The 14,906-nt window shown below is 42.8% G+C and overlaps 1 protein-coding gene across 1 annotated transcript in view; it reads right to left on the bottom strand.

Annotated features, from left to right (window-relative positions):
• The window catches only part of LOC134303844 (low-density lipoprotein receptor-related protein 1B-like), a 142,217-nt gene that overhangs the window by 37,898 nt on the left and 89,413 nt on the right, over positions 1-14,906 (bottom strand). Inside the window, exons 39-44 of the mRNA XM_062989295.1 lie at positions 13,696-14,064; positions 9,482-9,671; positions 7,874-8,078; positions 5,867-6,059; positions 4,295-4,420; positions 2,006-2,134 (exon numbers count right to left, since the gene is read on the bottom strand). Of these exons, the coding sequence (XP_062845365.1) occupies positions 2,006-2,134; positions 4,295-4,420; positions 5,867-6,059; positions 7,874-8,078; positions 9,482-9,671; positions 13,696-14,064 (1,212 nt within the window). The remainder of the gene's footprint in view (positions 1-2,005; positions 2,135-4,294; positions 4,421-5,866; positions 6,060-7,873; positions 8,079-9,481; positions 9,672-13,695; positions 14,065-14,906) is intronic.

Raw genomic sequence — 14,906 nt, 5'->3', positions numbered from 1 at the left:
TCTTTAAACACCTCTCTGTCACTGCTGGACTGAGAATAGTCCACCGACCAAAAATATCCAGCCAACAGCGACCAGTGGGCAGCGTCCTGTGACCACTGATGAAGGTCTAGAAGATGACCGACTCAAACAGCAGCAATAGATGAGCTGTGTCTTATCCGCTCATACCAGCACAACACACACTAACACACCACCACCATCCACCACCTAAATAATACCTGCTCTGTGGTGGTCCTGTGGGGGTCCTGACCTTTGATGAACAGGGTGAAAGCAAGCCAAAAAAAAGTATGTAGAGAAATAGATGGACTACAGTCAGGTAAGTGGAGCTGATAAAATGGACAGTAAGGAGGTGGTCATAATGTTATGCCTCATCGGTGTACTTGTCAAAAAAAACCTTGCAGAAAGACAAATAGGCCACAAATAATACTTAGTTCTCTATCTTCAGGACTCTTATTTTATCACATGGGGTCAAATTTAATGCAGATCTGGTAAAAGAAATATAACTTTTAAAAGCTAAGAATAGTATTTAACTATACAGAGAACCCATCCCATAATTTACTGTATTTAAATGTTGCTCGTGTGTGTATCATGGTTCCATAACCTCTAAACTAAAACCTCTATTTTTTTTTAAGGCTGCTTAATTACATCCTATTCAACATGGACTATATAAAACCTTATCAGACAGAATTGCTTTTGGTTTAAATAACTCTAAGCTGCTCTGACTTTTTATAGAAATGTCAAAACACAATTACTAATGCATGAACAGCGGGCCGAGTGTAACAATAGGAAAGGACTGGACTAAAAGCAGATGGGTGTCAATGCTGCTTCCCCTGAATGCATTATAAATAAATGAAAGTGCAAAAGGAAATTGGATCTGAGACCGAGGATCAGCGCGGACGTTTCCTCCCCTCTCCAGATATCACATAGGTAACGCTGCAAAATTGATGTTCCTATTTATTATGCTGACTTAAATAACACGCCGTTTCAAAACCAATTAATAGGAAACATGTGTACACCTGCTTATTTGAGTAATTATGCATATGGAAAGTCACTTACCGGCAGTACAGTGCTGCAGTGTATAAAATCATTCAGAAACAAGTCAAGAGCTCAGGTTTAGGTTTATGCATGGAAAATATAATCTGAGTGACCTTGACTGTAGAATGGTTGTTAATACTGAACACTAGTCTGAGCATGTCAGAAGTTGCCGACCTCCTTGTTTTTATGCACATCAGTCTCTAGAGTTACAGGCTGGTCTGAAAAGAGGGAAACATCCAGACTTGTTTGAGAAATGCTTCAGTAACTAAAATTCCCACTTTTTATAACCGTGTGGAGCAGAAAAGCGGCTTAGAATGCACAGCAGGTCAAACCCAGAGGCGGTTGGGTGACAACAGTAGCAAAAGAACAGGACTTTAAGACTACAGTGGGAACAGGCTTATCAAAACGGGGCATTTAAGGGCCATTCCGCTGAATATTTGCCATTTCCATCCCCAGGTCATTATATGTAATGTACCTAGTTGGTCCACCTTGTAGATGTGAAGTCAGAGACGATCGCTCATCTATTGCTGCTGTTTGAGTCGGTCATCTTCTAGACCTTCATCAGTGGTCACATGACGCTGCCCATGGGGTGCTGTTGGCTGGATATTTTTGGTTTGTTGTACTATTGTTAGGTGTTTAAAAACTCCAGCAGCGCTGCTGTGTCTGATCCACTCATACCAGCACAACACACACTAACACACCACCACCATGTCAGTGTCACTGCAGTGCTAAGAAATAAACCACCTAAATAATATCTGCTCTGTAGTGGTCCTGGGAAAGTCCTGACCATTGAAGAACAGCATGAAAGAGGGCTAACAAAGCATGCAGAGAAACAGATGGACTACAGTGATTTAGTGCTTCTATATGGTAAGTGGAGCTGATAAAATGGACAGTGAGTGTAGTAACAAGGAGGTGGTTTTAATATTATGGCTGATCGGTGTACACACATTGATTATCAGTGTGTGAATCTTACCGCAGTACTGCCCGTTTTCATCAGATTTGTCTTTGCAGTGACTGATGCCATCACAGGTGAGCTGGTAGTCAATACATTCTCCATTACTGCATTCAAACTCAGAGTGTTTGTTACAGGAAGAGTTCAGTGCTGGAAGGGAAAAAGAAAAATAATAGAATGAGTGACTAATATATAATACACGAGGGATCTTCAAAAAGTTTCTGCACTTTTATATTTTGGTTGGAAACTGTGAGGGGGGCGGGGGGGGAGTAGTAATCGGTCGTGTCTGAGAGAGACAGAGAGCTTATAGTCCGGATTGAGCGCCATCTGATAGTGTAGTGTACATGCAAACTCTTGAACATGCAAACTCATATATATATATATATATTTTTTATTTTTTATTTAAAAACTCAAAACAAGAAGTCAGAAGTTAGTCAAGATTGTTTCACAATGAGCAACTGTAAGATTTGTAATTATTTACGTATATACTCTTCTCACTAATAGCCGAGTACTTTACCTGCTGAGCTTGTACTGTCCAGTTCACTTTCACTGGTTTCCAAATGTCCTGTTAACCTTTTTATTATCTTTTATTAGCTTACATCCCCATACAAAGTACATTTTTCTTACTTTTTTCCCTTCAGGTGCTTCGATTCGCTCTGTTTAGTGCTACATGGTGACATGACACAGAAGACTTCATGCAATTTCAAATAAAATCCTCCCAGAGTCGAGCCCTGTTATTATACATGACAACATTAAACATCTCCTCTGAAAAATCTGACATTTACCCTGGTACATTCCCAGATTACACTGTGAACTACTTGCTTTCTGTACTTCCTTACACTCCACACTACTGTATGCCCACATGCGCATTCACAGCATTTATATTAATAGCCTGCCAACAGCATGTTCTTTATCAAGCTGAAAAACCACTGAGCTTTTAGTGTTGCACCACAGCAGCCTCAACCTGAGAAAGATGAAATTAGTTCCAGTAAGTGAGTTTCTCAGTGTGACACGATACCTCAAACTGAGAAAAACATCCTTTATACCTCGATGGCGAACCATTTTACATATAATTGGACACTTAAAACAAACAAACAAACAAACAAACCACTTAAATGCTAACAAAATTCAAAATAACATCAGCTTAAGAAATACATTAAAGTAAAATGTCAAGGTTGTAGTTGTGAACACTGTACATTTGTAGTTAAATTCGGCTTCAAATGCTTTGTGATGGTTTAAAAAATAACAAATGTAAACGGGTGCTTGGGTGATGCAGTAAATTATGCTAGCCCACCATTCATGGGGTCCAGGGATCAAATCCCCAGTTATGCTACTGCCCAAGTGGTTGCATACAGGCATGATTGGCTATGTCTGGTTAGAAAAAGAAGGGGATGGGGGTTGTATGTCCAATTTAGATTAAGTTTGACCCCAGTTTTATTATTAGACTCACTGCTTTCTGGTGATTTAGGGGCAGTCATATTGGTGAGTATGTTGGAGGAATTAGCGGTTGTCTTGTCCAGTCACAGACCTGTACTGACCTATATATGTATATACACCGATCAGCCATAACATTAAAACCACCTCCCTGTTTCTACACTCACTGTCCATCTTATCAGCTCCACTTACCATATAGAAGCACTTTGTAGTTCTACAATTACTGACTGTAGTCCATCTGTTTCTCTACACACTTTTTAGCCTGCTTTCAACCTGTTCTTCAATAGTCAGGACCCCCACAGGACCACCACAGAGCAGGTATTATTTGGGTAGAAGATCATTCTCAGCACTGCAGTGACACTGACAGTGAGTGGACACGGTATTCAAAAACTCCAGCGGCATTGCTGTGTCTGACCCACTCATACCAGCACAACACTAACTAACACACCACCACCATGTCAGTGTCACTGCAGTGCTGAGAACGATCCACCACCTAATAATACCTGCTCTGTAGTGGTCCTGACTATTGAAGAACAGGTTGAAAGCAGGCTAACAAAGCATGCAGAGTAACAGATGGACTACAGTCAGTAATTGTAGAACTACAAAGTGCTCCTATATGGTCAGTGGAGCTGATAAAATGGACAGTGAGTGTAGAAACAAGGAGGTGGTTTTAATGTGTGTTAGCTTAGTAAGCAAAATTGCTGTCTAAGTAGTGCGTCCAAATATTCTGCCTCATGAGTTGGATGTGTTATTAGAATACTCTCCCTAGGTAGGCAGCAGGCAGCAAGGCAGCTCACTAGGTTTTCGAACGGACCCGATAGTATTTAAGAATCAAGAGCAAAGCTGTAAATAGAACGAGGGAGATACAGGACTTACATACACATCTGTTATCATGCAGTAAGATTCGCTCCCCTCGACATCCGCAGCTCACTGAGCCATTTGGAGACAAAAGGCAGAGGTCATGGCAGCCTCCGTTATTCACACTGCAGGGGGACAGCTCACCTTGAAACAGAAGTTGTGCATATTTAAATTTCAATTCATGCAAATTAAAAAAAAATCTAAATGCAAGAATGAGTGTGCAGAAATGCATGTGTTTAAGATGCTGTTCAATAAACCACTGTACAAGGTACATCTACCATACAGGCACAACATGTAAATATACAGCTACTGACTGTATCTTATATGCTTTGCACAATTTGACAACCTCCTCTACCCCATCAAAAATTAATTAACTAAAAATTTTAGTTTCGTGGACCATTCTTAACATTAGAAGGCAACAGTTGTAGCAAAGCTTCTACACAGGACACGCCCATACCAGCACCCATACAGTGTCATCAATGTACTGAGAACTGGTCCCCGATCAAAGAAGATGTTGTGGTACTTTGGTAATCCCTATTTACAGATAAATGTTGTACATGCAGACGATACATCGTGCAAAGCAACAGATGGGTTCCCATCAGCACCAGTGTACCTACTCAATGCACCTGAAGACAAAGTCAGAATGGTTGTTAATCAAAAATGAACCCTGTGCAGTGTCGTTATCTATCAGAGATGAAAAATGAGGTAGGGAGCAGTTCAGGATTTTCAAAAAATGTATTGAAATCAACCCCAGGCTCCTTTCAAAAATACATAAAAGGTTGTAGTATTACAATATAAAATTAAAGTCCTGGGTGGCCAGGTGGCAGCAAAATAATCCGCTAGCACACCAGCACCGAGATTCTGAGCTTCTTGGTTTGAATCTTGGCTCTGCAACCGGTCGTCTGGACGCCGGTCGTCTAGCAGGCACAATTGGCTAATACCTGCAGCAGACAAAATTGGCTTTCAGTCTGCTGGATGGGAAAGACCGGACTAAGGGGTAAGTGGAGGAGCACAGAGACCAGGGCGTGGCTCGCCACCAAAGTATTGGACGATAAGAAAGGATTGGTGGACTGTGCACACATCGGAGGGAGTGTGTGTCGGGCGACTGTACACCCTCCTTGGACACCATCGGGGTACCCAGCAGCAGATTGGCTACACTAAATTATGGGAAAAGGGGGTAAAAAGTCCTGGTACAGCCATAAATCATGGATTTTTACCATAAGCGATGCATATCACACACACACACACACACACACACACACACACAGATGTACATAGACACACACATTTCTTCAAGGGCATCCCAGCAGTGGCAGTCACAGGCCTCTTGTGCCTGTTTGTGTTTGAACTGTACTTGGCACGCATAGCAGTGTCAAAGCTGCACGCGCGCACACACACACACACACACACACACACCGCACCGAGTGAGTTTATTCACCTGCTTGCATAGAGAGTAATTGTTTCCATCTGTGCATTCATCCATAAACACACAAACAGACAGATGCAGGGAGAGAACATTCCTCAATGCACACTACACAGGACACACACACACACACACACACACACACAACACAGTTGTGTGCCACTTACATTGATAAGTCTCATTGGCCACAGCGATGATGCCCATTGGCTGGTGGGAAATGTGTTCTCTGATGACAGCAATTTCAGCTCCAGCTAATTTACCGGCACGCATCACGGCCCGGCGATTCCAGTCTGACCAAAACAGGAAATCTTTATACACCACCAGGCCAAAAAACGACCCGGGCTTGGACTTCAAAATCACCTAAGTAAGACATATATCAGAAGAAAAAAAAGATAAGACACTAAGATCTAATGCTTATGGGGCCCAAGCAAGTCTAAATATATGTACACCGATCAGCCATAACATTAAAACCACCTCCTTGTTTCTACACTCACTGTCCATTTTATCAGCTCCACCTACCATAGAGAAGCACTTTGTAGTTCTACAATTACTGACTGCAGTCCATCTATATCTCTACATGGTGTATGTGGTGGATGATTCTCAGCACTGCAGTGACACTGCAGCGTCCTGTGACCACTGATGAAGATCTCAAAGATGACCAACTAAAACAGCAGCAATAGATGAGCGATCGTCTCTGACTTTACATCTACAAGGTAACCCAACTAGGTAGGAGTGGACAGTGAGTGGACACGGTGTTTAAAAACTCCAGCAGCGCTGCTGTGTCTGATCCACTCATACCAGCACAACACTAACTAACACTAACACACCACCACCATGTCAGTGTCACTGCAGTGCTGAGAATGATCCATCACCTAAATAATACCTGCTCTGTAGTGGTCCTGTGGGGGTCCTGACCATTGAGGAACAGGGTGAAAGCAGGCTAAAAAGTATGTAGAGAAAGAGATGGACTACAGTCAGTAATTGTAGTACTACAAAGTGCTCCTATGTGGTAAGTGGAGCTCGACGATCCATGTTATCCCAGCATCATTTCACGATATTCTGAAGAGCATGCTTTGCTTTCTTTGTCTTTAATCGCCCCCATAAATGAGGGGTTCGAGGGGGTTTAGGTCAGGTGACTGTGTAGGAAAGTCTACGACAATCATAACTCTTTGATCTTCTTTGGTCAAGGTTTCAGATTAAGACAAATGTGGAAAAATGTGGTGTTTTTTTTTGCATTTTACCCCCTTTACCTCCCAATTTAGCGTAGCCAATCCGCTGCTGGGGACCTCAAGGGCGTCCAAGGAGGGTGTATATTTGACTGACACACACTCCCTCCGACGTGTGTGCAGTCCACCAATCCCTTCTTATTCAATTTCGCAAAGGAAGTCTGTTATTTATTTACTTGTTGCTATATTTGATGACATTTTTGCACTTTGGTATGTTTACTTATTCATCCAAGAGCATACAGTGTTGTAAAAGTAAGTGCCTCTTGTATATAATTGATTTATTACACCCGTGTGGGTAGCACTGTCGCATCACAGTAAGGAGGTCCTGGGTTCGATCCCCAGGCGGGGGGCGGTCCGGGTCCTTTCTGTACGGAGTTTGCATGGTTTCCTCCCACAGTCCAAAAACATGCAGTCAGGTTACTTGGAGACACTGAATTGCCCTATAGGTGAATGTGTGTGTGTGTGTGTGTGTATGTGTGTTTGCCCTGCGATGGACTGGGGTCTCTGGGGTGTTACTGTGTGCCTTGCGCCCATTGAAAAGCTGGGATAGGCTCCAGCAGAACCCCCTACATCCCCGCCACTGTAAACCTGATTGGATAAGCGGTTAAGAAAGTGAGTGAGTGAGTTAGTGTGGTTGTGGCTGAAACACATGGGTTCAAAAAATTACAGGATTGTCCCAATACTTTAGTCCACAGAGTGTGAGTTAATGACCGTTCACAGACAAAGAACAGGCGCAAAATTTACACTATGAGGCGGTCCTAGCAATCCTACGGCAGTTCAGTTAGCAATCGCTTAGTCTAGTCCCACCAAATGTACAGCATTACAGGCTGCTTGGTCTAACAAATAAAACAGAAGGGAAGAGTGATCGCCTGTAGCACGTACAAATCTTAAAATAACTGAATAAATGTTAACTTTATTATCATGACGTGTAAGCTGCCTGATACTTACTTCTCTGCCTGAGCCATCGTATTCGCATCGCTCCACTGAACCCAGAGTGCCATCAGAAAAGTAGAGTTTCTCAGCTCTATGGTCAATAGTCAGTCCATTAGGAGTAAGAACTCGCTCACTAATGATAATGTGAATGTTTCTCCCCGACAGTGATGATCTCATGATGCTTGGCCTCTTCTCATTCCAGTTAGTCCAAAACATCAGACTAGAAAAGAAAGAGACAAGAAACAGACCAAGATGTTAATATTTCTATATTCATTTATATTATCTCATTGCTAAAATGAGACAAATAACCTCCCTCACCCACAGATCCTCACACATGCACACTAACGCATTCAACAGAGGTGTTAGTATGCTCATTTCCTAAAATATGAGCCTGTGTTATTTAATATTTCCAGTTAATATATCCACTTTAAATATAAAGACACTGTGCTCGACTTTATTATTATAATTTTTTGATATATTTATTTTTTATATGCATTTTCCCCCTTTTCCTCCCAATTGAATGTAGCCAATCCACTGCTGGGGACCCCGATGGCTTCTAAGGAGTGTGTATATATTTGCCTGACGCACACTCCCTCCGACGTGTGCACAGTCCACCAATCCCTTCTTATTCTCCCATATACTTCAGTGGATAGGCGTCCTGGGCAACCAAGGTCCTCAACAGCGTTGATTACCCTACCCCTTAGTCCGGTCTTTCCCACCCAGCAGACTGGAGACCAATCTTGTCTGCTGCCGGCATTAGCCAATTAAGCCTTCTAGATTGCGCCGAGCCGACTGGTAGCAGAGCCGAGATTTTAACCCAGAAACTCAGAATCTCGACACTGGCGTGTTAGCAGATTATTCCAACCCTCTCTGCGCCACCTGGGCAGCCCTCGCTTGACTCTATTTATTTCCAGCTTAAACGCCCTAGGAACCACCTAGCAGGTCCAACCACAAAACACTCACCTCATATACTATAGTAACCTCATCCTCCTCATTACTATTATTATTATTGAGCCCTGTCAAGTCTAGCAACCATCAATTGGGATACCCTATCAAACACCTTGCAAAACCCAAGCAATTACCTACAAAACAACCACCTAAAGCATGCTAGTGATTACAATTCCACCTGAAACTCCATATTAACTCCCTAGCACAACCTTAGCAACTGCCTAGAAACAGCCTAGCAATATCAGGAATTGGAATTAAATGAACAATGGCAGAATCCAAAATTACATTTCACAAAGCCCTCTAATTAACCTTGTGTGTGTATGTGTGTGATTTAAAAAGACAGAAATGTAGTGGGGGAAAAAAATCGCTCTGATTGAATATTTCTTCTACTCTGGCTCATCAACTTCACTGGTCACGGCATTTTACATTCCGAATCTTTACTAAGCAGAGTGAAATTAATGCTCTGTGTGCTTTATGGCATCTAATTACTGCACTGCTTCATTTCTAATTGACCTCTCGAAGGAGACGTATCTCACTGACAGTTCCAGCCAACAGTAATTCGCAGTAGGTGCAGGACCGCGAGTCTGAGAGAGGTAGACGGAGATGGAAAATTGTGATTAGTTCAAGATGTAAGGAGTCGAATTTGTGACTGAACTGCATTAAGTGTGAACTCACTTTTGACACTCGTCCAATGCGAGAACATGAGGGTGGTCGTCTCTGTCCATTTGGACCACTGTGTCCAGGCTAAAGGGTCTGGATTGGGTCTGGTCGACCGTGTGCCGTGTGATTGTAGACGTAGAGGAGCTGGTCCAATATAACGTGTTCCATCCTCGATGATACGCCAAACCCTCCACTGAGCCCACATCTAAACAAAACACAGTATTAAAATTTAATAAGATATTAGTCAAGCCGTCCATAATTTTGCTTTTGGGGTTTCCTCCCACAGTCCAAAGATGTGCAAGTGAGATGAACTGGAGATACAAATTTTAACTGAAGTGTGTAAAACATGACGCTAATAAATAAATAAACAAACATTAAAGTAGCAGTAAGCTGTTTTGTCAACTATGCTGTGTTGTTCTGGATCCCTTACAGAGGTCTTTTATCATTGCTAAGCATGTTCCAATTGTGTTTTTTTATTTTTCTACCTTCTGAGCTTTCCAATTTCATGGCATCGGGCTAACAAATGCCCCTGAAGGAGGAACTAACTTCCCTAATGTTTGCACATTAATGCATCATTCAGCAAATCATGTGTATGTGTGTACTGGATATCTAGTATACTAGAAGCAAAGGCATAAGTAAGGCCATGTTTCCATGTGTGTGTGTGTGTGTGTGTTGGGTGTGTGTGTGTGTGTAAAAAAATAAGCTGTCACATCAATTTAGTCTGTCATTCATCCCCTGTCTGTTTCACTAACCCAGATTGATTTACTCTAGTAAAGGTACAATACAGTGACAATATTGTCTCCCTCTCTTTCCCTCACGTTCCGTCTTACCCTGTGTTTACACCAGCAGCAATTTTTCCACCTCACGTCACACGAATCGCTGATTGCTTGTGGGTGTTCCTGACCTCACGGTTAGCGCCTGCTTGCTTGGTTTTTACAAGTTTGTGGCTAGATTTGGGCTGTGACGAACCAAAAAGAGGCGACTTTTGCTTTAGTTAACTTTTTAAAATATCAAACTGGCAAACAATGCAGTCGTACTCAGAATTGTAAAGTACTGCAGTTACGCATCAGTGAAGAGTGGACATACTTAGCAGTGCATGCCAATGTTTTTAACTTTGACTTGACTGTATGATACATGCCTGTATTCCTGAGCAATTTAAATATTTATTTATTCTAATATGCTAGAAGAGGAGATCAAGTCTTTGCACCCCCTTATTTAGCAGAACGTGTACACTTATACTGCCCTGCCAGTACACTCAGGTCCTCTGAGGCTGGTCTTCTTGCCATCCCTAATTTCAGACTGGTCTCGGCAGGGGGCAGATCTTTCAGTATTATGGCCTTGGAACTCTTTACCACAAACCCAGGCGCCACACACCGAGCAACCATAACATTAAAACCACCTTCTTGTTTCTATACTCACTGTCCATTTAATCTGCTCCACTTACCATATAGAAGCACTTTGTAGTTCTACAATTACTGACTGTAGTTCATCTACATACTTTGTTAGCCCTCTTTCACCCTGTTCTTCAATGGTCAGGACCACCACAGGACCACTATAGAGCAGCTATTATTTAGGTGGTGGATCATTCTCAGCACTGCACTGACACTGACATGGTGGTGGTGTGTTAGTGTGTGTTGTGCTGGTATGAGTGGATCAGACACAGCAGCGCTGCTGGAGTTTTTAAATACAGTGTCCACTCACTGTCCACTCTATTAGACACTCCTACCTAGTTGGTCCACCTTGTAGATGTAAAGTCAGAGACGATCGCTCATCTATTGCTGCTGTTTGAGTCGGTCATCTTCTAGACCTTCATCAGTGGTCACAGGACGCTGCCCACGGGGCGCTGTCGGCTGGATATTTTTGGTTGGTGGATAATTCTCAGTCCAGCAGTGACGGTGAGGTGTTTAAAAACTCCAGCAGTGCCGCTGTGTCTGATCCACTCATACCAGCACAACACACACTAACACACCACCACCATGTTAGTATCACTGCAGTGCTGTGAATGATCAGAACTGAGCTCTCTCTAGGCTGCATTTAATTAGCCAGACTGGTTAATTCAGGTGTATTTATATGGGTTTTATCATAAGTTTGAGGTTTGCTGAAGTTTACTTTGGCGAATATTGTTTTTTGTTTAATGATTGAACATAAATTTACTTTTCATAGATTCATTTGTGCCAACAGAGGCAACCGAATTAAGTGGAATTACTTTGTTACAGCGATGCATGAATTCTTTATTAGTTCTGAAATGTACTGCGGCAGAACTTGCATCTGTTAAAGCCACGAGCTGAAAATAAACATGTGACAGGAAAAGAACAGAGACCTTATTCTGCACCTTGTTGATGTGTTAATTAAGCATGATGTACTTGTGTTCACTGGTATGAGCATTCTTAATAAATCACCTGTCTATTTGGGTATTTGTATGGGTATTTAATCAAACTTGTGATTTAGTGACCGATGATTGGACAGAGCCAGAGTCAGCACTTGAGTCCCAGAGGCTGTAACGTAAACCTACTGTAAGGTAAAGGGCCAACTGTAGGTCTTTGACAGCAGTAATCTGAGCCCATCAATCCCTGCACCGCATCTGGTGTGGTGTGTTAATTAGCTATTGATTAACGGAGATGAGCTGTTATCCTGACAGCTTTTATGGCGCGATACATCACACACAGACATCCGCACACGAATTAGCTGATCATCTGACGCTGCTGTAATTCAAAATCCTTCACACAGTGCCGTCACCCGACCAGGCTGATCTATATTATCTTTTCTAATGTAAATGAGGCTGTATTACAGATCGATTAATAATGAATAAAGATAATATTGAGTCGTATTCATTAATGACATGTTGATTTGCTTGTATGATTGGTTATAACGAAGGCAGGGAAATGCTAATGGACTGAAATATTTACATTATGAGAATCGGTAATGTATTTTTTTGCTGATTTAGTCCAGTCCAAATCTGCCATGTCACTTATTTTTGAATATAAAAGACATATTTACTTATGTAGTAAATACGAGGGGTTTCCGCACTTTTATATTTTGGTTGAAAACAATGAGGGCAGACCCCCCTTTCATGCTGTTGTTCAATGGTCAGGACCCCCACAGGACCACTACATTATTTGAGTGGTGGATCATTCTCAGCATTGCAGTGACACTGATGGTGGTGGTGTGTTAGTGTGTGTTGTGCTGGTATGAGTGGATCAGACACAGCAGCGCTGCTGGAGTGTTTAAATACCGTGTCCACTCCCTGTCCACTCTATTAGACACTCCTACCTAGTTGGTCCACCTTATAGATGTAAAGTCAGAGACGATCACACATCTATTGCTGCTGTTTGAGTCGGTCATCTTCTAGACCTTCATCAGTGGTCACAAGACGCTGCCCACGGGGCGCTGTTGAATGGATATTTTTGGTTGGTGGACTATTCTCAGTCCAGCAGTGACAGTGAGGTGTTTTTTTTTATTTTTTTTATTATCTATTCCTCTCCAATTTTTTATCCCTATTCTAATCGTGTCCAATTACCCTGATTGTGTCCTCTATACTGATTAGACCCTTTTTTGCCGCTGACTGAGGACGCCACTCAACTGACTTGCGCCCCCTCCGGCACGCAATCAGTACAGCCTGCATTTTTCACCTGCACGAGCCGAGTTCATACACCGAGAGACACTGCGCACGGAGGGTCACACCCCCCTCAATGTTATCCCTCAGCCCTGTGCAGGCGCCGTCAGTCAACCAGCAGGGGCCGCAGTCGTACCAGTTATGAGGACCTACGCTCCGACTTCTACCCCTAAGCCCCTGAACAACAGCCAAACGTTGTTCATACTGCCGCCCAACCCGGTCGGAAAGGTAGAGCTGAGTTTCGATACAATGTATCTAGAAACCCAACTCTGGTGCGCTAGCGTACTTTACTGCTCCTGCTTAAAAACTCCAGCAGCGCTGCTGTGTCTGATCCACTCGTACCAGCACAACACACACTAACACACCACCACCATGTCAGTGTCACTGCAGTCCTGAGAATGATCCACCACCTAAATAATACCTGCTCTGTAGTGGTCATGTGAGAGTCCTGACCATTGAAGAACAGCATAGGGGAGTAACAACGCATGCAGAGAAACAGATGGACTACAGTCAGTAATTGTAGAACTACAAAGTGCTTCTATATGGTATATGGAGCTGATAAAATGGACAGTGAGTGTAGAAACATATACATTAATAATAATAAAAGCAAACTTACTCTCAGCGATGATGCGTCGCTCCGTCCAGTCATCATTAATCACTTGTATGTTGCCATAATGGACGTCACTGAAAAAGATGCGCTTTCTTGCCTGCCGATAATCGAAGGTTAATGCAACGATGTCTTTAAAATAGTTTGGGTTCTGGTAGGATGGAACAGGGTTCACAGACTTTGGACTCCAGCGCTGCGAGATGTGTGTGGACCTCAGCGATGTTCTCTCTGAATACAGCAGGTACGCTTCATATGCCTGACATGATACTCCATCTGTCGCTAAATAGCCATGAGAGCAGGAACACGACTTCCTGTTACTCCCCAGGTAAAAGCAGAGCTGCTCACAGCCTCCGTTACCGCGGCCGCACTCGTTAGTGCCTGTAACACACACACACACACACACACACAAGGTCATTAGAGATGCATACTAATATTTCTTTAACAAGCAGAGATCAGCAGTCAATTAATAAACAACGTTGACCTTCGTGCTTGAGAAAAATAAACACGCTGCAGATGAAATCAGAAAAATACTTACATTCATACACCAAAAGCAAGTGCACTAGTCATTTACATTTACATTTTCAGCATTTAGCAGACGCTCTTATCCAGAGCGACTTACAGAAGTGCTTCTATAGTGAACATTTCATTTCTCAAGTTTAGGTAAACAACAGTCGAAGAACATAAATCTGCTAAAACCTGTTAGAAGCTAAAGCCTTTTTTTTTTTTTTTGGAAATGGAAAAGAATGGAACAAAATGTTAGTAAATAAGTACAAGTCAGCCTAAGTGATTAGTAAAAAGGTGGGTTTTTAATCGTTTTTTAAAGACAGCAAGAGACTCAGATGTTCGGACAGACAGAGGAAGTTCATTCCACCACTTCGGCGCTAGAACAGAGAACAGCCTTGATGCTTGTCTTCCTCGAGTCCTGGGTGGAGGATCAAGTCGAGCGAGACTAGAGGCTCGGAGGTTGCGTGGTACAGAGCGGGGTTTGATTAGTCACAACAACCATGATTTTTTACCCCAATTTTCTCCCCTAATCTAGTCGTATCCAGTTCCCCTGATTGCGTTACGCTTCACCTCTACCGAAACAACCCTCCACTGCTGACTAAGGAGGTTTGCAACTGACACACGTCCCCTCCAGCATGGGGCGGGTTCATATGCGTAACAGCCTTGTGCACTGAGAGCCACACCCTGATCAGCGTTATTCCCCAACTCTGCGCAGG

The sequence above is a fragment of the Trichomycterus rosablanca genome, chromosome 27 (assembly GCF_030014385.1).
Source record: "Trichomycterus rosablanca isolate fTriRos1 chromosome 27, fTriRos1.hap1, whole genome shotgun sequence".
Classification (NCBI taxonomy): Eukaryota; Metazoa; Chordata; class Actinopteri; order Siluriformes; family Trichomycteridae; genus Trichomycterus; species Trichomycterus rosablanca.
The sequence above is the reverse complement of the archived record's forward strand: the minus strand, read 5'-3'. Positions and strand labels throughout refer to the sequence as shown.